The 25,441-nt window shown below is 33.2% G+C and overlaps 4 protein-coding genes and 2 pseudogenes across 4 annotated transcripts; 5 read left to right on the top strand and 1 right to left on the bottom strand.

Moving 5' to 3' along the window:
* Nucleotides 1-1,944: 1,944 nt before the first annotated feature.
* Nucleotides 1,945-2,505, bottom strand: LOC120155886. The gene has a single exon (XM_039167353.1). It carries the CDS (start codon nucleotides 2,488-2,490, stop codon nucleotides 1,945-1,947), a length of 546 nt encoding a protein of 181 aa, XP_039023284.1. The 5' UTR covers nucleotides 2,491-2,505.
* A 3,209-nt stretch (nucleotides 2,506-5,714) lies between these two features.
* LOC120155869 lies at nucleotides 5,715-10,873 on the top strand. Its single transcript, XM_039167329.1, has 10 exons — nucleotides 5,715-6,041; nucleotides 6,573-7,529; nucleotides 7,798-7,927; nucleotides 8,019-8,434; nucleotides 8,651-8,731; nucleotides 8,814-8,912; nucleotides 9,436-9,585; nucleotides 9,722-9,808; nucleotides 10,084-10,155; nucleotides 10,381-10,873. The coding sequence occupies exons 2-10, from the start codon at nucleotides 6,711-6,713 to the stop codon at nucleotides 10,714-10,716; spliced, it is 2,190 nt and encodes a 729-aa protein (XP_039023260.1). The 5' UTR covers nucleotides 5,715-6,041; nucleotides 6,573-6,710; the 3' UTR covers nucleotides 10,717-10,873.
* A 938-nt stretch (nucleotides 10,874-11,811) lies between these two features.
* On the top strand, nucleotides 11,812-12,576 carry LOC120155810 (annotated as a pseudogene).
* A 668-nt stretch (nucleotides 12,577-13,244) lies between these two features.
* LOC120155885 lies at nucleotides 13,245-17,852 on the top strand (annotated as a pseudogene).
* On the top strand, nucleotides 14,798-15,422 carry LOC120155792 (auxin response factor 6-like). Its single transcript, XM_039167253.1, has 2 exons — nucleotides 14,798-14,927; nucleotides 15,226-15,422. Exons 1-2 carry the CDS (start codon nucleotides 14,800-14,802, stop codon nucleotides 15,362-15,364), a joined length of 267 nt encoding a protein of 88 aa, XP_039023184.1. The 5' UTR covers nucleotides 14,798-14,799; the 3' UTR covers nucleotides 15,365-15,422.
* Nucleotides 17,853-24,037: 6,185 nt separating the features above from the next.
* LOC120155883 (exonuclease 3'-5' domain-containing protein 2-like) lies at nucleotides 24,038-24,626 on the top strand (the record flags this gene model as incomplete). The annotated part of the gene is made up of 1 exon (XM_039167352.1): nucleotides 24,038-24,626. A coding segment is annotated over one exon (582 nt), but the record flags the coding sequence as incomplete, so codon positions are not given.
* Between the last annotated feature and the right edge of the window lie 815 nt (nucleotides 24,627-25,441).

Here is a 25,441-nt window from a genome sequence, read left to right as displayed (position 1 = left end):
TTATTTTTAAGAAAATTAAAATTTTAGACTCCTATTCTTAAATTTCATGATCCGCCACTGGTCAAATGATTAAATATATTTTTTTTCTCAATTTAACGGTCACTTTTTTTCAAGGGATACACTATTTTTTTTTCAAAAGTTGAGGACCTTAAATAATACTATATAATTTAGTTTAAAAATTTAATTAACGTACAATATGCATTAAATATTATATTCTTATTATAAACTAAAATAATTTTGTATTACAAAATTATCCAATTTATTGTTTTATATATGCATAACTCATATATTAAATGTCTGTAATTTAATTGTTTAATAACTATTTATTTATTTCTATTTAAAAAACAGATTTTTGAATTCAAATTTTCATTTATATATATCAAACATGTTTTCTAATTTTCAAAAAATAAAAATAAAAAAATATTTTCTAAAAATAAAAACAGAAAATATTTTCTAGACCCGTGTCCGCAAATTTCATACTTCCCGAAGTAAATGGGTTTTTATGGATCAAATATACCAAGAGCCATTGAACAACGTTAAAATATCATTTTGATCATTAAAATTTTAAAAGTTATAAAACAATCATTAAATTAAAGCTAAAAAATCAGTGTCTCACACATGCGTCAAAAAATATTTTTTTTATCCTTCAAATCCTCTAGGAGGCCCTAATTATATTATTTGCGCTCATTAACATTCCGTATAATAATGTAGAAATGGCTACAATAATTAGGCTCAAATTTTTAGATCTCCATTCCAAAAGTTTAGTGGATCAAGTTGAATATTAAAAGTGGGTTATCAACATTTTTAGCTTTTGAATATTTTTAGTTATCGATACTTGATTTATTAATAAATTAATTCAAATGAAGTACTGTAAAAATTTATTATGAAAATTGTCTTCTCAATTTAGTTTACTCTATTCACAATGTCGAAATTCGTACTTTTAATCTTATTTAAGAAGTTTAGTGTCTCGTCCCATTTAAACCAATTAAATGTTTACTCTTTAGCTTTGATTTTTTTTAATGTATTATCGTTGTAATAAGGGTAACTTTTGCCCATGTAGTAGGCTCAATTTATCACTTTCGTCATATCGTATTTTCGTATCAATTTAGCTCTTGAAGTTGCTCAATTGCATTATTTTATATCCCACCTCTAACTTAAAATCCTAAATTATAAATCTTAAACCCTAAATGATAACCCTATTACCTCTAAAACATAAACCCTAAATACTAACTTAAGATTTATAATTTAGGATTTTAAGTTAGGACAATAGTATAGATTGATGCAATTAAACAACTTTAAAGACTAAATTGATGAGAGACGAAAATAATAAATTAGATCTACTACAAAAAGCAAAAGTGAACTTAAACCTTTTTAATAAATGTACTTTCTTTAAGTTCGAATGCATATTCATATTTATATATTATGCAAGAAAGCAAGGGACCAAATAGAAATCGACAAAGAGACATACGAGAGAAGAGTTTGGTTGTATTATTTTCTATTTACATTTTTTGAATATGCTATATAAATTAATTACAAATGTACTTGAATTATATACATATAATTTTTGGATAAACTACGTGTTTAGTATCTAACCAATCAGTCTTGATCTATTTTAGTGTCTAAACTTTCATTTGTTTTAAAAATATACCTAAAGTTTAATTGTTGTTTCATTTTAGTATCCCATTTAAAACTTAATGTTAAATTTTGAATTTTTTTGAAAGTTTAGGTACTAAAACAGACCAAAACTGATCGTTTATGTACTAAACACGTTACGTTTTTAACGGAAGGGTACTAAAATAAAATAAAAACTAAACATTAGGTATGATTTTGAAAAATTAAAAGTTTAAGTAGTAAAAAGGACTAAACTGATAGTTTAAATATTAAATGTGTAATTTACCCATACTTTTTTAAATAAGCATCATAATCTATCACCAGCAAAGTAAATTAACTACCTTTCTTAACTTTCTTGCATTGCTTTCCTTCGTTTGCTTCCCCACCAAATTCATTCACGTTACCATCGCCTAACACGGCCGACCGAGCTTCGAACAACGATATCGGAAATGACCTCGTCAAACCCACGGGAGTTTTGAACGTGATTGTCGATGTCTCCGAACGGGATCGATGTTGGACGCAGATTTCGGTCAAGTCAAACCAAAGCATGAACTCCTTGACTTTAACACCCGTCAGGTTCCTGATCTTGTTCGTCTCGAAATACGCCTTGATTTCCGCATCGTACCTGACGACTACGTTATCGAACATGTGGAGGCCGTCCCTCTTCGACGTCGTTCCGTGTAGGCACCGGCGTCGGAGCCAGACGAAGCCGGTATCCTTGACGTGACCGTATTCGTGTATGTCTTGGAGAGTTAGTAGCAAGCCCTTTGGCAACCCTTTTTCTTCCAACAACGATGTGAACTTCTCTGTGCATGTCTCGTTTCCATGGTAAACTTCGGCTTTGGCCTTCATTTCCTCTGTTACCAGATGAATCGACATTTTTAGGGTCTCTCTCTCTCTCTCTCTTCAGACAAAGGGATTTGAATTTCGACGGGTTTGAGGTTGAAGATGGAGTGTTTTTATGGTGTTTCGGCTCGAATTGAACTCCTTTTGTTTATGGCAACTTGGGTGCAACGTGGTCGCTTTCGGCGATGTCCCAAAATTTTGGTTTAGGTCAAATTATGAATTTGGTCATTTTACTATATTTCACATTTGGAATTTAGTTCATCTACTTCAATTTAGCTTGAGTTGATCATTTGCTTTTGTTCTTATTGTGATGATATGTATTATTAAAAAAATACCATTTAAAGTTGAGATATCAAATTATGTTAATTTAACTATTTAAATTAAAAACACCATTTTGATTTGAAATATCACCTGAATTTGGTTTTTTTATTCAAATAGGTACTTAAACTTAGGTTTTTTTTTTACTTCAAATTGATTAAAAATCATAAATACATCCAAAAAGCCAAATTCAAACACCAAAAAAAAAAAAAAAAAAATCAAATTCAGATATCTATTTAGACAGAGCCTTCTTAGATATTTTTGAGGTCCATAGCGAAAACTAAAAAATATACCTTTGTAAAATGAAAATATATTTCATTAATTTGAACAATTAATTTAATATTACATAAAAAAATCATAAAAAAATAATTAAACTTTGTGAAAATATATTATTTTTATTATTTTATTAAGAAAACACTTTAAATACAACTAAAAGGGAATAAATATAAAATAAAATTGAATGCATGTATGATATATAGCTTGATTTCGAATAATAAATAAATAAAAATAAATGTATATTATTTTATTATTACATTTAGATTGAAGAAGACTACAAACATATTTGATAAATTGAAGAGTAAGATTTGAAAAAAAGAGAAAAAAATGATTAGATTTAATTCAAAATTGAATGAATAAATAAGAGAAATGAAAAAAGAGGGTAAAAAACTAAACATTTTATGAAACTATAAAAATTAGAGGCCCTGCTTATGTCTCCCAAGGGTTTCAACAATTTGTCCCAACGTGAGTCGTGGTCTAATGTACCAAAAAAATATAAAATTTTAATTAAAAAAGGGTAAATTATTGGTCACTTTCGTTTTATAATTTTTTTCTCACTGAATTCAAAAAACATAATATTTGATCACTTTTATTTCGTTTTAATTAAGATATGGTCACTGAAAGTTAACGACCGTTAAACCTTTAACAATTTTCTGACGTGGCACGGTAAATATATAAAATTAAAATTATATCATTTTCACGTAGATAATATGTGGATTAAGTTTTGGTCACTTTGCTTTAAAATACACACGTTTTGGTCACTTACGTTATTGTTTTATTAAGTTTTGGTCACTTATGTTATCGTTTTATTAAGTTTTGGTCACTTGCGTTATCGTTTTATTAAGTTTTGATCACTTGGACGTTGAATGTCGTTAGTTTAATGGCATGGACCGTTAGTAAAATGAATTAATTTTTATTTTAACCCCTATACTTTAGACAAAATATTGCATATGTGTTATTTTTAAATTCAAATTATTTTAGAGGCAACATTTCAATTTACCCATTTTTTAATAATTTTTCTTCCCAACCCCAATATTGCTTATCTTCTCCTCGTTTCTTCTTCAAATATCTCTACTCCATTTCTCCATTTGCCTTCTTTCAAGGACTTATGTTGCATTTCAATAATAATGAAAGATTTTCAACTTCCGATAAAAATGATAACACCATAACTTTAGAGATAAAATGAAGTTGGGTAATCTCAATTATACAAACTAAAATTCAATTTCCAAAGATTGAGATTTCGGAATGCCAAGTCCAACAGGAAAAATCAATGAATTCAATTAACCTAATAATTGAATATCACTCTTCATGATGATTTTCCCTTGAGAAAGCCCATCCGGTGAAACATAATCAATGGATCCAAACACCCTGATAACTGAATCCGTGAATTAATCCATTGAACCCAATCCAAAATTTATGATCTTCAATATCAAATATTTGTTTTTTGCTCAAGAACAAGCAACTTTTCGGTTCTAGATCCCTATGAATAATGTTGATCCCTACGACCTGCGTGTTCTGTCACACCACCGCTACTACTTCAACCCTTGAATACCTCATTTTTGTGACGATTTGATCGAACAACTCACCGTCTGAGTACAATTCTAGTACTAAGTGTATGCCAGTTTGATCTTCGAAAATGTCGTGGAGCTCAATCACGTTCGGATGCGACGAAACGTTCTCGACAACCTTTCATATCACTGGGATTTCAATGGTCAACAATGGGTCGGAGATGGAAACCTGGTATTGTGTCATCAATAATGCCGCCATTGAAGAAGCTCTAGTTTTCTAAACTCGAGGCGGTGGCATCACTGTGGTGGTAAATATTTTCATAGTTTTAATGACGGATTCTCTACATTTTTCACGATCTTTATTACTTCTTTTTATATCTTTTATCACAACTGAGAACCCCTAATTTGACTTCAAATAATTACTACTACTAATAAGAAATAATAATCTATTGCATTGGAGCATAGATGTATGAAGAAGCGGGGAGAAGATGAGCAATTGGGATTGGGGAGGAAAAATATTAAAAAGGGTAAATTGAAATGTTGTCCCTAAACTAATTTGAAATTAGACAAAAAAATCCATAATTAATATTTTGTCTAAAGTTTAGGGGTTAAAATAACAATTGAACCATTTGACTATCGGGTCACGTCATCAAACTAACGACATTCAACATCCAAGTGATCAAAACTTAATAAAATGATAACGTAATCGACCAAAACTTGAAAAAACAATAACATAAGTGACCAAAACTTATGTTTTTTTAAAGAAAAGTAACCAAAACTTAATCTACAAATTATCTACATGGAAATAATATAATTTTTAATTTTATATATTTACCATGCCACATCAGCAAACCGTTAAATGTTTAACTGTTGTTAACCTTCAGTTAACCACATCTTAATTAAAACGAAACGAAAATGACTAAATCTTATTTTTTGAATTCAGTGAGGAAAAAATAATAAAACTCAAACAAAAGTGACTATTTCTGTAATTTACCCTTAAAAGAAATAATTGCTCGATACCGGTTTAAGACTGAAATTGTACATATTAACCCCAAACCGAAAAGCCTTACCCAGGAATAAGAGAAACAGAGATAGAGCCGGAACAAAAAGTCAGCAACCAACCAAACAGACCCCACCGACAATATCTTTTCCTTTCTCTGTCTTGGGATTGGAAGGAAGAACAAAGTTTCATCTTTGAGCGTCGTGTTGAATCACTCTTTTTTGCGGCCCCCAAATTCTGTTCTCAAATAATAATAATTTCCCTTCAATTTAGAAACCCTTTTTTCCCTTCAATTAGTGGGAAACAGAATCAAAGAAACGGTATTAAGAACAAAGGAATATCACGCTTTATTTGACCCCTTTTCTCTGATGCTCATTTAATTCCCAAAATTTTAGGGCTTTTTATCGATTTTCTCTTTGTTGTGTATCTCTCATTTCTTCTTCTTCATTGTCACTGCACTTCCCCAGTTGCCCTGGTTCAAGGTAATTGCCCATTTGCCTACCTTTTATTCTATTAAATGTCAACTCTTTGTTTTTCTTTGATAATTTCCCTTGTTCTGTTGTGAAATTTTGTTGGGTTTTGGATTCCCGAATGGAATTTCTTTGTTCTAGTTTCTTGTATGAATGACTTGTCTGTGTGGTTTGAATTTAGCTGTGTTTCAGGTTTGGTATTAGTTGTAACGTATTGATGAGGAGTTGATTTTTAATTACTGAATGGAAGTAAAAGTGAGTTTAATTTGCTCATAGAGATTGCAAGCAAGGTTTACTTTTTTCCCCTAGTACATAATTTGCCATCTAATTAGTTGTTGAAAAGGTTTATGGAAATTGTGGAACTTGTGCTTGATATGATACTTTATGTAAAACTGGTAGTTCCTCAATTTGCAACATCGGACCTCTTTTGCTTTCATTCTGTGTGATATCGAGTGACAGAAACATTGAAAACCTCATGAATGCTTTGTTTATGCACTTTTATTATATATGTATAGGCTAACTGTGTACGTTCTTCGGTGGCAGTTGCAATGTTTTGTTTAGGGGAGAACTTGTTCTTTTTAATGTCAAATCTCAAAACCATCTTACATGGTTCCCTTGACAGGCTAGGGATAGCTTAAACTGATTTCGTTTTTCAAGGAAGTGACAGGCTATTATAATTTCATGGCTCGGAAAGGTAATCAGCAGAAGAATGGGAAACAAAGGAGTACGGAGGCAGGCTATCGAGTCTCTAATGCGAAAGGGACAGGAAAAGCAAATAAGAAAATGGTTTTTCATGGAGAGGAACTACCAAATGGTAATCCACCAGATAGTACTTTAACGGAGACTTTTAGCGATGGTCATCAAGCTGGGACTGATATTAAATATAGGCAGAATCCTGAGATATCCGTAACAATAGAGAAGCGTGATGATGCAGCTGAGGGTCTTGGTCAATCAGTATCTTCCGGTAGTAATTCTGGGGATTGCATTGAAAATGCAGCTTCAAACAAAGCTTCAACTAGAAGGGAACAAAATGAAATATCACCTGATGGAAATCTTCATCCGAAACACAAAAAAGGAGTTTGGGGATGCTTGTTGAATGGTTTTCACCTTAAAGATGCGATGGAGAATGTAAAGTTTTCAGATTATGTGGTGGTAAGAAATATGAGAGCAGCAGCGAGAGCATCTGCTGCTTCCACCTTGAATGTGATAAGCCAGTGGCTCGAGAGGCAGAGGCCAATTTTCATTTCCCTAACAAGTAAAGTGTATAATGCTCGAGATCATGTGAAAGTAAAGGTTGAGCGATTATATCCCATCATGTTGACGTGGCTTAGGCATTTTGGAAATATCATGCTTCTTTTGTCAATAATCTGGTTGGACTGCACTCTTAGGGGCATTGATTCCTTTCTCCGAATGGGTACAACGTCACTTTTTTCAGTCATATGGTGCAGTATTTTCTCGGTGTTTGCAATGGTTGGGATGTTGAAGTTTCTTATGCTCTTGGTAAGTTCTGTGTGCATCTCATCTTTTTTTTTCTTATGGTTTCTTTGTCCATGATCTCGCTGCCTCAATTTGCATTTTACGAATCCCACGAACTATCGACTACATAAAAATGTTTTCACAAGGATTTTATTTGATATTCTGGAGGATTTTTAGTTATCGATTGCCTAAATTTGTGTAATTGTTTAACAATGATTTATTGATCCTTTGGAAAAATTTCTTGAGCTATTGACAAATTCTGCATATACTTCTTTAAATTTTGGCTACACAGGTCATAGCTGCTCTGACAGCAGTTTTTATCGGGTTTACTTTAGCGATGTTGGTAGTAGCTGTTTTTGGATCTATTTTCCTGTGGTTGTACGGAAGTTTCTGGACAACTCTTCTTGTGATATTCCTCGGAGGTGATTACTTCTTCCCTTTTCGATTGTATTTTTTCCATCTGCAAATTAATTCTTTCAAATGTATGGAATTCTAATGCTTGCTGTTGTTCAGGATTGGCATATTCATTTAGCCATGAGCGTCTTGCATTAACGATCACCACTATATATTCTGTATATTGTGCTTGGATGTATAGTGGATGGCTCGGTTTGCTTCTGGCTCTAAACATATCATTTATCTCAAGTGATGTTTTGATCTACTACCTAAAGAACAATATAAATCAGCAAGCAAGACCTGATGTAAGCCCAGAACACACAAATGGAATGCACGCTTCTTTCTCTGAAAATGCTCCGGGTTTTTCAGCAGATCGTGGTCCTGGGGTGGCTTCAACTAGTGGGGTTGATACCGAGATAACTTCTGAAGAAGAAGTTGCTCGATTGTTGAACTGCACTGATCACTATTCTGCATTGGGTTTGTCGAGATATCAGAACGTCGATGTTAATGTGCTGAAGCGAGAATATAGAAAAAAGGTACCCCTAAGTAATTTTCACACTATTTGGATATCATCATACATCATATTTCTACCTGTTATGGTCTTGTTCTTAATAAATCCGAGTGAGCTTCTACGAAAGTTCCGTTGGATCGGCTTACACTTGATATCCAACGTTTGTTATTGTTTTCCAATTGTTTACTTACCATAATAAAAAGGAACAATACATATCTGATACTGAATTTTGCTTTGATAGGCAATGCTGGTCCATCCTGATAAGAACATGGGAAATGAGAAGGCTGTGGAAGCTTTTAAAAAACTTCAAAATGCATATGAGGTAATCTCTTGGTTTACTATGGTTTTCACCAGATATGGTTTTTATTTCTTTTCTGAGAATAATAACACAATTTCATATCTAGGTCTTACTTGATTCCGTGAAACAAAAAGCATACGATGATGAACTTAGGAGGGAGGAGCTGTTTAACTATTTCCGTCGGTTTCAAAATGCTTCTCAAAAGGTTTGAACATATGCCCTCCACGTTCTTAACTAAAAATATAAAGGTCGAATGTCTATCATGTTCAAGTTTCTTACTTGAAGTTCGATATATATATATTTCTGAGTAGGTTTATCAAATCTTTGTATCGTACTTGAACTTTAAAAATATACATATATATATATATGTCTGAGTAGTAAGGTGTCTTTAGTTAGGTGGATTCCAAGGGCTTGTAATTGTGAGGCAGATAGTTTAGCAAAGGAAGGGATTGGGTGAATGTAAGGTTTTGGTTTTAGGCTGTTTTATTCGTTTTTGTAGTTTCTGTTTTCTGTTGTAATTGTTAAGTCTTATGTAATGCTGTTATACTAATAAATTGAGGCACTCTTTTCCTCCTTCCGTTGGTTGGTTCTTTCTTTCGGGAAAGGAACCACTACGAGGGAGGTTTTTAACGAGGCCTCCTACTTCTATCAAAAAAAAATATATATCTGAGTAGGTTTATCAAATCTTTGTATCGTACATGACCTTTTTATTGCTTTTGATTTCTCAGAATGGACAACATGGTTCTGGATTTGGATGGTCAGAGGCTGATGGCGAGGAATCGTTCGGAGAACCTAGGAGAATTGCCTGCAAAAAATGCGGTAACTTTCATGTCTGGATACAGTCAAAGAAATCAAAATCTCGAGCAAGATGGTGCCAGGTATTTCCTTTTCCTCCTAAATCATCATATCTATGTACATTTTAAGTTGTCCTTCGAGCATGAGATTCCAATTTCGATAACATGGTGTCCTGCCCCTCACAATGAATTATTTATGTTTCTGGAATATTGTCTAAAGGAGTGCAAAGATTTTCATCAAGCAAAAGACGGAGATGGATGGGTTGAACAATCTTCACAGCCCTTCCTTTTCGGGTTATTGCAGAAGGTATGTATTTTCCGTCCCTCATCACATGCTGATATTCTTTTTTCCGATTTTTCTACGTCTTTGTTTCAACATACAATCAATTATACATTCTCTGAAAAGCAGTTGAAAATAAGAATGGGAATCACTTCTAAAATATTTACACTGTTACGGCCCCAAAACAAAACCAAACTGGTTTAGGGTCGAGTTTTTTTTCTTCTGATTTTCGGGTCGATATTTTTAAATCTTAAGATTTTATTCTGAATCTTTACGTTATAGTTATTTCGTTATTGGTGTAGGTGGATGCTCCCTCTGCCTATGTTTGTGCCGATAGTAAGATTTATAATGCTACGGAATGGTATATTTGTCAGGTAAACCGATATTTGTCTTGCATCCCTTTATTAGGCAAGTAATCTCTGATTATTACAAATGAACTTTTCGAAGTACATACCGGAAGCTTGACCCTAAATACATGTCGGAAACTGGTTAATACGAAGATATCTGGAGTCAAATGCAATCTGCGTCCTCTGTTTAGACTCTCTTAAACCTCTTTAGTCGTGCATAAAACAGTCAAATGCTGCTGGATATTATTGCAGGGAATGAGATGCCCACCGAACACTCATAAGCCAAGTTTTTACGTCAACACTAGTTTGACATCCAAGCATAGTACCGGCAAGGGATCTAGTTCCGGACAGAGAGGAGGGAAAATACCGACGCCTAATCCGGAAGAAACCATGACAGAGGCAGAATTCGTGGAGTGGTTACAGAATGCAGTACAAGCGGGCATGTTTGACGATTTTATAGGTAGCACCTCTGCAGAGAGCCCAGCCACAAAACCCGGAAGTGGTTCAAAGACTGGTGGTAGCAATATGGGCGGTGGTGATAGCGGTAGCGGAAACAAGAGAAAGAAGAAAGGAAAGAAACAATGGTAAGCGGTCGTCAAGCGAACCGAAGGCATCGATGATTAGAAAGTCCCCTTGAAGCATAAAACATGCATGGAAAGAATATCCATACTGATTTAAAATGCATGGAAAGAATATCTGACAATAGCTTATATAACAATAGGAGATATTTTGCTTTGAAATGAGTGGTTTCTCATCAGTGGAATTATACATGTCCTATGGACTTGGGCTGGTCAGGTCAATCTAGTTTTGGTCAGTTCGGGTTTATACTTTCGGATCATTTCGATTCGGGTCAATTTTGATTAAGAATTGTTTTGAGTTTGAGGTTTGAGTTTTTTAGGATAATTTCGAGTATGGAAATTATAATAAGATCGAATTTTGTTATTAGTTTTTATACTACGAGGAAGATGTGGATTTAGTCTCTGTATTTTTATTTGAGATCTTAATAAATTAAAATTAGTTTTTGGGCTTGCCACATCTTCAAAGATGAAAAAAAAAGAGCTAATGTAAACCAAAAAGTTCAAGGATTATATTAGAAAAAATTACCAAATACAAGGACTGAAAAGTGAATTTTATCTCTATTAACAAAACTTCTCCACTTGTAAAGGACTTGAGAACTACGTGTAATATATCATTTGGGGACCTTCCCGTAATTTGAAAAAATACTGAGGGCTAAACGATGAGTTTATTAAAAGTGTAAATTACACTTTTCCTCATCGAGCTATACTCTCTTTCCTATTTTCTTCACCCAACTTTCAATTTTTTTATTTTGCTCACTGAACTTACATATTGAATCATTTTGTTCAATCTCCCGTTCTCTCTAAGGCTGAGTGATGTGGCATTATTTTTATTATTTTATAATATAAAATAATTAAAAATATTAAATAAAAACAGAAGTTGGTCGGAGGCCACCGCTGGCCATCATCGACTGTCGTAAATGATGGTCGGTCGGTATCAAATTTCATAGGTCGCTTCATCTCGACATCGTGAGTCAGAATTCGGCCTCGATCAATAAATTTTTTGGTTTCTTTCTTGCCTTGCAATATATGAGCTCTGCTCCTTTCTTTTTGTTTCTTTAGAATTATCGAGGTTACTGGTGGTTTGTATGACATTCAAGGTTAACATAAAGAATACATTATGGCTGGACACAGTGATTCAAGTTCGTCTGAGAAGAAATCAAGTGAAGCTATGAACAATGTGCCGGTTTTTAGCGCAGAGAACATGCAAAATACCATGAAAGTTATATATTACAGGTTTGTTTTCCATGTTTTCAGAAATGTGGTATTATGTCTCGAATGTCATTAACTAAGTTCTGTTTGAATTTGCAGCCGAACATTTATGTCTATCATCGGAGGGGTTATTGCCGGGATTAGGGTTGACAGGCTTTATGGGATTTGTCTTTTATTTTCTTGTCATGGCAATTACTTCAATTGGACTCATAGCGAAGGTAAAATTCTCGGTTCATTCATATTTTGTTAGCTGGAACCGGGTTATACTCGATGGTTTCATGGGTGGACTTATGGTAAGCTTCTTTAGGTTTCGAGTTGCACTCTACATGTTCCATGTTCTACACTTTCATCAGCTAACAATGTTCTTTAAATTTTTGCAGTCATTCGTTCTATTCTGGACGTATCCTTTCTTTCTTGCAATGATACACGAACACACACAGTAGCACACGCTACCAAACCCTAGTCATTAGTTTGTAGATTCGTCATTGCCGCTGCTGGTTTTTGTTCAAATTGCTAGTAACGCTCGGTCAAGCCGGCAAATCTTAGGAATGAAAATTCGCCGGCTTCCGGTTTATCTTTTACTACATCCTTTTTGCCTATCGGGTACTTTCTTTAACACCAACTGATTTGCCTACGACATTGTGCATATATTTTGAAGAAGAATCCAACACCAGGAGTTCACTGCCGGCTGTTTGCCGGCAACCGGATTCTTCAGTGTTTTGGTTTACTTTCTTTTAGACAGTTTTTATCATATTCTCTTAGACTTCGTCTTAAATGTTGGTAGCCTTGTTGCCGATATAGAGAAAAGATGTGGGAACTGAACTTAGTTATTTTTTACATTTCGCTAATGCTTATGATTGTTCCAAGTTTTGCTGATCAATCCCAATTTATCTTTGAAAGTATTACTGATATTTTTTTTTGGTCAATTTAGCCCTTAATATTTACACTTTTTGTCATTTTAGTTATTATTATTTTTAGTTAAATTTAATCCAAACTTTTCAAAAAGAGTTAATTTTGGTCTTTAGCCTTTCAAATATGGCAATATGGATGGAGAAGAAAAACAGTTGAGAGGATTACGATATTTTATCTGAATTAATCAATCAAAATTGATTTTAAACAAATGGTTATATAACAAAAATCTTTAAAAAAATCAAACTTTATATAGTGCTAAACATAAGTACACGTGTAGAAACAACACATACTCATCAGCCGCCATTTATCGCCACGTGTCTGTCCCCACTCCCCTCTAAATCCCATCAGCACCCTACTACTCCCTTTTAGTTCCCACAATTCTTTTGGGGAAAACCACACACTCAAGCCAAAAGAAAAATGGAAGACGAAAGATCAAGCTCCCTTCTTCAGGTGAAAAAAAAATGAAACTTCCCCACATTTTTATTTATTTACATTTCATCATTTCTTTTATTATCTTTAGTTTTTGTATTTTTTTTTTTTAAAAATATTTTTTGGTGTTTGAATTTTGTAGGTAATGGTGAATGAAGGGCTGGTGCCATCACCAGAAGAAGAAGAAAGAAGGAAAAATGTCATTGAAAAGCTTAAAAAAGTGTACCCTTTGATCTCTTTTTTCATTTGATTATATTGAATCATTTCCTAAATCTTTTTTAATGGCTGAAAATTTTCATGGTTTTGTTTTTTTGCAGATAGTAATGGCCTGGGCTAAGCGAGTAGCTTGGCAACATAACTGTCGTTATTGCCGTAATTGCGGGTATCGCAGTCATGAATAACAGTTTTGGATGGCACCACTATCGTTATATAGCGGGGGGCTATTGCAGTAATGAACCGTTATTTATTGTATGCATGGTCCTGCTACCCTCAAGATCACTGTAGGTTTTAAATTCCGAGTGAACCGGGGTTCAATTGGCGCTGTTTAGGCGTAAAATTCTAAAAGAACCGATGTTCGATCTGCGTCGGATAGGAGTGAAGTCTTAGATGCACCAGATTGATACGAGAGAGTGCATAATTAAACAATTTATTGATCTGGTCCTTGGTTCAGAGGACGATGTCCATGCTTTATGTGTTGATACAAGAGGGTGTGCCCCTGAGATGGTAGGGAATTAGGTTTAGCCAAAAACGGTACATTGATGCTTTATGTGTTATCCTTACTGAATTTAACAACTGTTATGTGTTGATATGAAAGAATACATCCATGGCAAAATGATGCTCGAACCGGGGCCGGTCCAATGAGTTTTAATGCCCTAGGCGAGATAATAATTTTATGCCCCTATACTTGTACCGTATAATAGACAAAACATATGAAGGAATTATATGATATGACACGTTCTGTTCTTTCTTCACAAATGCCAATCATTTTACTGTGAATTCAACTTGAACTTACGTCTAGAGTTAAAAACAAAAGCACTCCCCTCGTTTGTTCGACACAATAATACTTTTAAGCAAGCCTATCATTTTCTGTGGTTAACAAAAAAAAAAAAACATTTGGAGAGCCATCGAGTAAACACTTTAATGGTAATTTTCTTTATGCAGTGTCACATCAATTAGTTTTTATGCTAAGGATCTTTGCTGGTAAATATATTGCTTTAGGGAAAATAACAGATTATGGTCACCAAATTTTGAAAACCTTTAACAAAGACTCCTATTAGAACAAGGGTAAAAGGTTTAGAAACTTTTTCATGCAACACATGTGCTTTAAACAGATTGTGGAAGTTGCTTGAAATTAAAGCTTATGTACCTGAAAGAGTTGAGACCGTCTTTAAAGCCTTTTGCTTGGCTTTGTCATCATGCAAATCCAACTTCAACACAACCTTCTATAATAAAACACGAGATATATTTTTCAGAATCATCCATGTTTTTTTTATAATTAATTTGTAAGGAATCATAATCGAATTTAAGAACAACCCACAATGAGATGCGTAGTGAACTCGCACACATGTTTGGCCTTGAAGGCCAGTTGGAGGACACTTTGAGATCAGGCTGGCAGCTTGTATTTGTCGATCAGGAGAATGACGTTCTTCTCCTTGGTGATGACCCTTGGCCGTTAGTTTCTATTATCCTATTGCATGCATATAGTTGTGTATGAAGCTATAGGATGCATGTCAAGTTACTTTGTATTGTACCATTTGCTCAAGAAATTGTTGCATTAAAATACTTCTAACATCGATGCACATCCAAGGATAGCACATCTGTGAAAACTTGGTAGGGGTAAATTGAAGCCTATTATGAACAAAAAAGAAATGAAACCTTTTGGATGCATGCATTTAAATCTATTTTGCGTTTTCCACATGCTATGTTCTTTGCTAATTCCAAACTTTACTTTCCATTTCCTTTCCCCCAGGGAGTTTGTGAACAGTGTGTGGTGCATCAAGATACTTTCACCGCAAGAAGTTCAGCAAATGGGCAAGCGAGACCTGGAGCTTCTTAACTCTCTGTTCCAGTTCAGAGGCTCTCAAATGGCAGTTGTGATGACTTTGTGAGCCAGCAGGACTTGAGAAATATGAACTCCAGTATCGCTTCGGTGGGGTCCTTGGACTTAAGAAATACTTTCACGTACATGCTGCCCATCTTTGTCTTCTAGAAAATGATGCCCCTACATGCTGCCCTGGGCCGTCGCCCATGTGGCACATGTATAGGGCCGGCCCTGGCTCGAACTGTCTTAGCAGGGAAAAGAAAAGAATAAGTAGAGCATAGCTTGCCATTGTTGCCAACTGAATTGTATCGATTTATTGAACAGGTTCATGATTCGGAGTCCGACATCAATGCTGTATGCATTGGTCCTTACTTTGCCACCATGGCGGTAAGTAGATTTAATTGCTCCATACATTGTCTCTTTATATACTATTTGAGGTTTCGAATTAGTATGGTTTCAAATATGGGTACTTGTAATAACGCAGGAAGATTTCTTTATCGTTTTATATAACATGCTTAAGAGCAGACACGAGGTATCTGAGATTCATTGTGTGAAGGATTCAAAAGTCCCGCTAATACGTTTTGAGTGTGATGGAATCTCGATAGATCTTCCCTATGTGCAGCTTAAAGTGTTGGCTGTTCCTGAGGTAAAGCATAAGCGATACGGATTTGCATTAAGATATCATGTTTCGAAAAATCGATTAGCCTTATCCTTTGAACAGCAGATTCTAGACATTTTTGATCCCCTCTTTCTGAGGGATATTGATGAGACCGGTTGGAAAAGTCTGTCTGGAGTGTGTGCAAACAGGTGGGTTTGTCGGCTTGTTCCGAACTTGGAGGTACATCAGCTGCCCTTTCTTTTCTTTTTAATTCTGATGGCATCTGGAAACTCTGTTTTTCATTCGGAATGTTGTGCATTTTCGTCATTTGTGAATCTAATGCTTGGTGTACTTTAGAGATTCCAATCGATGTTACCATGTGTCAAATTTTGGGCAAAGAGACGAAGAGTGTACGGTAATGTAAGTGCAATGTGCTATCTATTGCTCGACTTCATCTTTTCTTCAGCATATGAATATTTTTCTAATTACATCAACTAATAATGTATCGGTCGCAGTTAAATGGGTTTCTTGGAGGAATTCATTTGGCAATTCTCGCTGCCTTTGTTTGTCAGTGTGAGCCAAATGCCGGTTCGAGTGCTCTAATTTCAAATTTCTTCAAAAAAAAATTGCTTTCTGGTCTTGGCCTACGCTGGTAGAGCTTCAAGATGGATCATTGCATCCTACCGTAAATTTATTCCCATTCGGTTGCCGTTTAGTCCTTATGAATATTGTCATTAAACATTACCAGAAGCGCATTCTATAAAATCAGAGCCGAGTTTCTTCGAGGCCATATCTTTACCACGGTACAAGTTATTCTTTATTATTCCTCTTCTTTTCTTTTTCTCTGCACGAAATCCAGATGAGCCAAGTTTCTTTTTCTCTGCCCGCTTGATTAGGAGTTTTCACTTCCCTTTTTCGTATGATCGTCCATTATAGATAAAGTTGTTTCATTCACTTGTTTACAACCGATTAAAAACAGTTTTCCGGTATTGCAGGATCTTCTGAAGTCTGATTTTGATTGGCACAACGTATTGGAGCCTTTTCTGTATACCAAGAAATATTCCCGGTTTCTCAAATTTTCTTTCGGCTTCTAAACAGGATGAACTTGGAGACTGGGTGGGTTGGATAAAGTCCCGCTTTCGATGTCTTCTCTTCAAGGTATACTTCTCCTATACGACCCTCATTTTCATTTACGGGAAGGGGGGACTGGGACTGGGACTGGGTTGTTGATAGGTCTCGGCGAGTCGAGTGATATATTCTTGATGCGTCTAGGATACAAACGAATAAGGCGAATGTCATTGTTTTTCAAGGTTCATGATAAATAACAGTTATCTCATACTTGGTAGTTGAGTTTTCGAAGGTTGAATCGGGAGCTTCTTCTCAGTGACCATTTAGGTTTGGGGTCTGTCTGATCAAATTCTACTTGTCTGCTGCATAATGTCTCTTGTTTTCGAAGTCCCAGCTTGATTTCCGCATAATCCATGCTTTGGTGTGGTCTCCTCTTTAATGAGGTTTTACTTATTGCAGAGCTTGAGGAGGTACAGGGTATATGTGACCCTAATCCTGCAGAATATATCGACGTCGACACGGCAAAGCCTCACGTCGTTTTCTACTGGGGCTTGCAACCAGGCAAAAGTAACGCCATAGATACCGAATCCGTGAAGGACGTTTTCTGGAGGAATATCTGTACCGGCTATCAAGGTCCTTTCGGAGAAATGGAGTTATCTGTTGACCAGGCTTATCAACTACCCAAGTGTGTTTGATCCGATACCGTAAACGGGAAAGGAACGAAAGCTTGTTGGAAGATGATCGACTAATACAACGGATTCCAATATACTCGCAACATCTTCCGCACTACGTCGTCGGATATGTCTCGACAAATGGGGACCCCGAGTATCCGAGTGCCGGGGTCTAGAATTAGGCTATCCTGTTTTGCAATTCTTATTGTTGCGTAGTTCATATGGAGAGCTTATAGCAAGAAACTAAGGGGGCATTTTTTTTTATTCTTTTGCAGTAGATTGCTGTTTTACCCTTTATAATTAGGGGTGTTTAAATAGTTAATTTGGTCACCGATCGAATTTAATTTTCGTTAATCAAATTAACCGGATTTTTTTTCTTTAACCGTTAATGAACCAATTTCTTTTTAAATATTAACCGAACCGAATAAAGTTTAATTTTTTCGGTTTGTTAATTGAAATTTTTTATATTTTTTAATTAGATTAATTTAAATATAATAGAAGTATTTTTTTATTTGGGTTGAAATTTAATTAGATATTAATAATTTAATGAGTTTAGTGTGGTTTAAAATAATTGGGTCCTAATTCTTAATGAGAGTTTTAGATAAAAATATGTATTTAATATTTATAAAATATTTAATATTTAATAATTTCGGTTAATTTGATTAATTAATCGATTCGAATCAAATTAATTGTTAATCGAATATTGAAAAAATATTAACCGTTCTCTGACCGAACTAATTGGATAGTTGACCAAATTAATTGAATTAATTCGGTTCGATCTATTAATTCAGTTAAAATCGAATAATGAGACCCTATTTATAATCAACCAAGGATTATTTAGAGTAATATTCAATATAGAATTTAAATAAATAGATTATCTTTATTAGATAATTTGCATCTCATGCAAAATATTTTAAAAATTCAAGTATACATAGAGATCAATTTAGAATAGAATAATCTTTTAAGAATGTCGAATTATAAATCATATAAAATAAATAGGTAAAAGGATAATTTTTACCCTTGTAGTAGATTAAATTTATCATTTTCGTTCATATCATATTTTCGCATTAATTCAACCCTAAATGTTATTCAATTGCATCATTATATACTCTATCTAACTTAAAACCATGAATTATAAACTTAAAACCCTAAACTATAACTTCATTGCCTCTAAACCATAAATATTAAACCCTAAACACTAATTTATGAAGTAGAATTTAGGTTTTAAGATAGAAAAAGAGTATATAATGATGTAATTAAATAACTTTGAGGATTAAATTGATGCGAAAATACGATAAAAACGAAAATGATAAATTGAGTCTACAGAGACAAAGGTGAACCTTAAACCAAATAAATAATATTAAATGAATATGAAATATACATAAACTACTACATAATTTAACATAAAAGTGTGGTTAAAGGTATCTTTAGATGTACATGTAATCAGATTATGAATTCCTTCGATCTTGGAATTTTTTAATATTCTTTTTCAGCTATACTAGGAGCAACAATAGTACAAAATGTTGCATGATCATGTAGTACAAAATACTAATGAGATTTGGTTAAAATGATAAGTAATTTGATATTGTTTAAGTAAGGTTTCAGGTTTGAGTTTTTGTATATATAAAAAATATTTATTGAGAGATTCATCCGTCAAAATTAAGTGTACGACACGAGTCAATTTGAATTAGTTAAAGAATTTATCCATTTTATATATACTATGAACAAGGATGAATGCACTATTGTTTTTAGAGGTGTAAGTGTATATTCATTATTTTAAAAAAGTTAGTAAATTTCATTTAGTGGGTTAGAGAGAAGAAGAAATATAAGAAACTTTATATATTTAATTTTTATAAAATGTATTAAAATTTTGAATCCTTATTTTTAAATTTTTGGATTAATTTATATATATTTCAGGGGTGGATGCATTAAGCTCCCATACGAATCAAGTGTATCTTTATTATTTTTGAAAAATTGTTAAATTTAATATGTTGAGGGAAAAGTGAAAAATATTACATACCCATTATTTTTTAAAAAAGAAAATTAAAATTTCGATCATCATTCTTAAATTTTTGGATCTGCCACTAATATACTTCGTATTAATAAGATACTATTTGTCTTATATACTAATGTGATCAAGACGAGTGTAACACCTTTAACCTGTATACGTACCCGAATACTAGTCAAATATGTCACATAGCATTTACAAACATACTATAGTTAAAAACTCGCATAAATTTGAATTTATAAAACTTATCTAATTTAATCATTCTAATAGAATAATATAATCACGTAAAATCATATTATAATATTTAAACATCCAAATCAATATCAGTTTCAAGCAGCAACTAGACAGTTCTATATTGTTTCCTATCATAAAGTAAACTAAATAATTGTCTAATTTAAAATATTTCTTTATTCTAATAAAATATAACTTTTATCTAAAAAAAAACTTAGATTCATATTTATATTCATAATAATATATCTTAGACATTTCTTATTGTATACATGTCGTCTAGAAAATTTAAAAGAGTAGGATGTCATTACTGATACCTGTAATTATTCTTTATTGATTGATGCCAAGCTCCACTCCTTACTCCACTTGTTTTTCTTAACTTACACGTGAAAGTCATCACACACTAAATATACACTTAGTTAAACATTATAAACAAACTAACGTGATATTAAATATAAAACAACTTAATAATATTATATCAATTTAAAACATTAAACTTAATTCAAATAAAATCACAGATATCCAAACCGATTTATTCAAGCTATTTTTCTTTATCATGGACCTGAAAATCACCATCTCGCGATTTTGTCAAAACCATGATAAACATGATAAACATTATCATACATAATAATCATATCATATTCTTTTTCATTCATATACATTTAAGAACTTTCATCTTTCACTTTCATATTCATTTTCACATCTCATTTTCATAACTAGTACCTTCACATTTCAGAACTTATTCTCGATTCAGAACCTACTTCCAAATTCATAACTTATTTTCAGATTCATAGTTTAATTTCATATCCATAGCTCAATACATATTTATGAGGATGCAAGGTACATGAGTCAAACATAATGTGCGCACTAGGCACTACACGGTGTCAATCATCATCATAAGGTACACTCCATGTACAACTAACATCATATGCACCAAGTGTCATAAGTAATGTACACGAATGTACCATAACTTAACTTGAACTTTACTCAACTTTCTGGCATGCTAAGTGTACATACGACTCTCAATGCAACATACAATAAGATTTTCCATTAATTATTATATGTTATTAAAGTATCAAAGATAACAATATATCAACATATCCAACTTTTCATATCATAACACAATGGGCAGTTCATACCCTAAACATTTCATTTCCACATAACTTTTATACATATCATGATCATCGTCAATTACATATCTTTAACATATACACATCATATTCATCGTGTTATAAATATCATAACTATCATTCCAATTATAATAAAGTTGACTCATTTTGAACATTTATAATAGCATATAACATCAGAGTAATATGAAAACACAATTTATGACAAATTTCATATGATGACAGTTTGTACTACTTTCAAAGAAATATTATTCAGTATTAATCTATACACTTAAAAATTATTCTGTTTATACCACTAGAAACTATACTCGAATAAAAATCTGACCATATAAGACAATCCTTCTAGTTCATCTTGTACAATTTATAGTAAATTTTCTAATATGACTTGCATAAGTTGTTTTGAGCAGAATCTTTTACCCTATTTTCTGACCTATCATCGATTAAAAATTCATATATTTCTATATGCTTCTTGAAATCAGTAGTTGTTTGTTTTAAATGAAAATAAACTGATATACGAATCCAACAGTATAAAAGTTATCCTTTAATCACCTCTGTATAATTTATGGTGATTTTCTAAACTTATTGTTCTGATCATAATTTCTAAGCAACTTTCCCCAATTAGCATCCTTAGTTTATTCCAAAATACTATTAGCTTACAAAATGAGCATATATACATGAATAAAAAATCTCATAACATTTAGGAGTCACTTCTTACCATCTAACTCTGTCACTAGCTCATCGCAAGCCAATTTTGGTTCGATAACATAATTACAAATTAAATACGCACTCACCTGATGTCCTTAGCTTGCAAACCTTCCTTAAAAATTCACATTCATCCTTAAGCTTCTCCTTAGCTTTAATATTGCTTGATCTTGATTTCAATCATGATATAGATGAACATCATTATATGACATATACATTTCAAACTACATGTTATAATCTCACTAACATAGGCACACAATAGAAAATAAATTCCTAAAAATCTTTCGAATACTCATTCCATACTAATTACATGTCATAACATAAATGTTGACTTTGACACTTCAAGTTAGCCATTCAAGTCCCTTTTTATCTAAATTCACCCAACATTCACATAACATTTTTAACTTTACATTTTAACCACAATTTATGAATTCTTTTAGAATTCATCTCAACTTTTTCATTTTATTCAAAATGGTTCCTTGCCATTTTTCTTCTATTCGAGTCTCAAACAACTTAATTAAATTTTCCAGCATCTAATTTCAGCCCAATACCTCAAAATTTCCACCATTACCTCAACATTTCCACCATTACCGCTTAAGTCAATAACTTTCTCAATATTTTCCATTTAGTACTCAAACTTTGCTAACTTCCCAAAATAGTCCAAATTTCACATTCTAACATCGCATTTAACACTTTAACATTAATTTCCAACATAGTACTTCACGTATTGAACAATTACACATCAACCCCCATAATCTTTCACAATTTCCAAATAGGTCCCCTAACTTTCACAAAACTACAAAATGGTCCAAACAACTTTCCAAAGCTTGTAGAATCCTTCCTACATCATTTCCAACCCTTGTATCATTTTCCATAATTTTTCTCACCTCAAAACACCATGGCTGAAATTTACAGAGTAGGGTTTTCATGGTTTCCAACTTGTTTCAAGCATGGATTCAACCTCTAAACAACATTTCAAAGCTTCTCTAATCAAACCCCTAAGTTAATTTAACCAAATCAAAAATTCTTCAAAACCCTAGGTTTAAGCCGAATATGATTAAGCTTGATTTCAAGTGCTTTAATCATCACACATGTTATAGAAATAATCTATAACATCAAAAAACAATAATAATCTTCCATCAAATCTTCAAAATCAAACATGTCCTTCATAAACCTTAATCTCCAATCTCATCATATAAGCATCATTTCCATGTAATTTTCATACCGAGTGATAGAGAATTTCAAGAGGATTAATTCTATCTCTAATAGCTAAATCCAAAAATTAAAAATAAAATCAAAATTTCTCCTTACATAACTATGGGGGTGCATGACTTGAGCAAGAAGAGGGGATAAAAATTCTTGATTTTTCTTCATAATTAACATATACACTTGTCTTAATTTAATATAAATGAATTTAAAATTTATTTATTTAGAAATTACCATTTTAAATGATAATTTCCACTCTTTCATTACTATAACATCATCCATGACACCATCTTATCTATATCATCTTCAAAGTCGAGATGAACAAATAAAAATCCACTTTTCATTTTTGTCTTTGTAAAATTTTGAAAATTGTAATTTAGACACTAAAATTTCCAATTTTGACTAAATATGAAAAATTGACTTCAATTCCACTCATCGACATTAAATTTCATTGTTTTAAAATATGGAAATAATATTTCCAATCTTTATCTATCATGCTTCAAATTTTGTAAAATTTCGATTCGATCCGATTATCTAATTCTATATCAAACTTTACTGTCTTATAGCTTTAAATACAAATCTTGTACCCAAAATTTTGATTTCCATGAAAACGTCATTCTTGGGGATGATCTATTTATTTATCGAATAAAATTTCTTTTCAAAAAAATTATTATTTTGGTCCCTAAACTTTTCCTAACTTTATACTTTAGCTACTAAACTTTCAAAATTTATGTTTTGATCACTAATCAAAATTTGAGGTATTACGAGGTCCTTTTGAAGAGAATAAAAGATTCAAATGAAATAATTCAAAAGTTATGGATTAAAATGCAATAAAACAAAAATCAAACACCATGTACAAAGTTTACCCTTTAGGCAAAGGTTACTTGCAAAGGAAGCCAACTATAAATCATCGAAATATTACATTATTTTCGTATTTTCCCCCTTAAATCTCCCAGAATAAAAAGGAGAAAATTTAGCGGTTTACCCCTCAATCTTGTTCTTTATAATCTTTCCCCTGAACAACCAGCCCCTTTGCCGGAGTTTCCACCTGAATCCGCCATGAACGACGAGCACATCACCATTTACTCGCATTCCAACCCAAAACTAAACAGGTTCCGAACTTTCACCGTAACTTTCTTCTCAAAACCCATCAAAACATCGTCACCGCCACCCCGCCGTCGTCCGCAAATGGCTCAGCAGAGTCCTCTATTTCCACCGTATCCGCCGCCACAAGCTCGTCGTCGGCTTCGGCGTTCAGTGGAACCCTTCTTCTCCTGTCGACCTCCCACCGGCAGCCACTCTCCAGCTTTGCATCGGAAGCCAATGCCTCATCTTCCAACTCACGCACGCCAACGCCGTGCCCTTAGCTCTCCGCCGTTTCTTGGCGGATCCTCTCAACACTTTCGTCGGTGTTTGGAACCACAGAGACGAAGTCAAGCTTTCTTGCTCGAAGCACGGGTTGAAAGTTTCGAGACTGGTCGATGCACGTGAGGTTGCGGCCGAGAGAAAGGGGTCGACTAGACAGATCTCGATGGAGGGATTGGCCGAGATTATATTGGGCGCCGGCGGCGTTGAGAAGCCTACATGGATCGGTTGCAGCGATTGGGGTAATCATTTGCTTTCTTTGGATCAAGTCCGGTATGCTTGTGTTGATGCTCATGTTAGCTTTGAATTGGGTAGAGCGTTGAAAGCTTGGAATTGGGAGAAGAATTGAAGAAGAAATGGAGGGTCTGTAAGTTTCTTTGCTTCAATGGCTAATGAGGGTTTCTTATTTACCACGCTTCATTTTGCTTCATGGATTATGGATTCTAATACTTTTCTGAAACCATGTCACGTTCTTGTTTTGTGATTGATGATCATTTTGAAAATTGTCTCTGTTTCCATTGATCCTAGACTATCAGTTCACCTCTATGTGATGCTACTGAGAACTATAATCATGGAGACTGATGCTTCTTTCTGGAGCTTCGGCCGAGACAATCTATTTCACATTGGATCTAATCAACGGACCCTTAACTTACAAAGGTAAGTGTTTAAACGGTTAATTCGGCTACTGAATAGATCAAGTTTTTATTAATTGAATAATTAAATTTAGTTTTTTAATCACTAATTGAGTTAAAACTTTTTTCCCGAGAATCATTGACCAAACCAAATAAAGTTCCATTAATTCAGTAGTTGACTGAATTAACCGAAACTTTTTATAACTCTTTTAGTTAGATTAATTTGAACTTAGTAGTTGTATTTTTTTATTCGAATTAAAAATTATTTAGGTCTTAATGATTTAATAGATCTATTGTGATTCTAAAAAGAAGATTTAGTGAGGCTAAAAAATAGTTAGGTCTTAATTATTAATGGGGTTGAACTTAAAATATGCATTTAATATATATAATATATTAAATGTATTATATTTTCGGTTAATTCAATTAATTAATCGTTTTTAATTGAAATAATTGTTAATAAAATATTAAAAAACTAATTGTCCTCTAATCGAACTAATTCGGTGTCAGACTATTTTAGCCGAACTAATTCAATAAATCGA

The sequence above is a fragment of the Hibiscus syriacus genome, unplaced genomic scaffold, assembly GCF_006381635.1.
Source record: "Hibiscus syriacus cultivar Baekdansim isolate YM2019G1 unplaced genomic scaffold, ASM638163v2 tig00111208_pilon, whole genome shotgun sequence".
Taxonomy (NCBI): domain Eukaryota; kingdom Viridiplantae; phylum Streptophyta; class Magnoliopsida; order Malvales; family Malvaceae; genus Hibiscus; species Hibiscus syriacus.
This window is presented reverse-complemented; position numbering and strand designations above follow the sequence as displayed.

Excerpts from the sequence above, each read along its gene's own strand:
- LOC120155869 (XM_039167329.1), top strand. The coding sequence starts at position 6,711 with ATGGCTCGGAAAGGTAATCAGCAGAAGAATGGGAAACAAAGGAGTACG. Across the intron at positions 7,530-7,797 it reads TGAAGTTTCTTATGCTCTTG|GTCATAGCTGCTCTGACAGC; the intron begins GTAAGTTCTGTG and ends TTGGCTACACAG. Across the intron at positions 9,586-9,721 it reads CTCGAGCAAGATGGTGCCAG|GAGTGCAAAGATTTTCATCA; the intron begins GTATTTCCTTTT and ends TATTGTCTAAAG.
- LOC120155886 (XM_039167353.1), bottom strand. The coding sequence starts at position 2,490 with ATGTCGATTCATCTGGTAACAGAGGAAATGAAGGCCAAAGCCGAAGTT.
- LOC120155792 (XM_039167253.1), top strand. The coding sequence starts at position 14,800 with ATGCGTAGTGAACTCGCACACATGTTTGGCCTTGAAGGCCAGTTGGAG. Across the intron at positions 14,928-15,225 it reads CTTGGTGATGACCCTTGGCC|GGAGTTTGTGAACAGTGTGT; the intron begins GTTAGTTTCTAT and ends CCTTTCCCCCAG.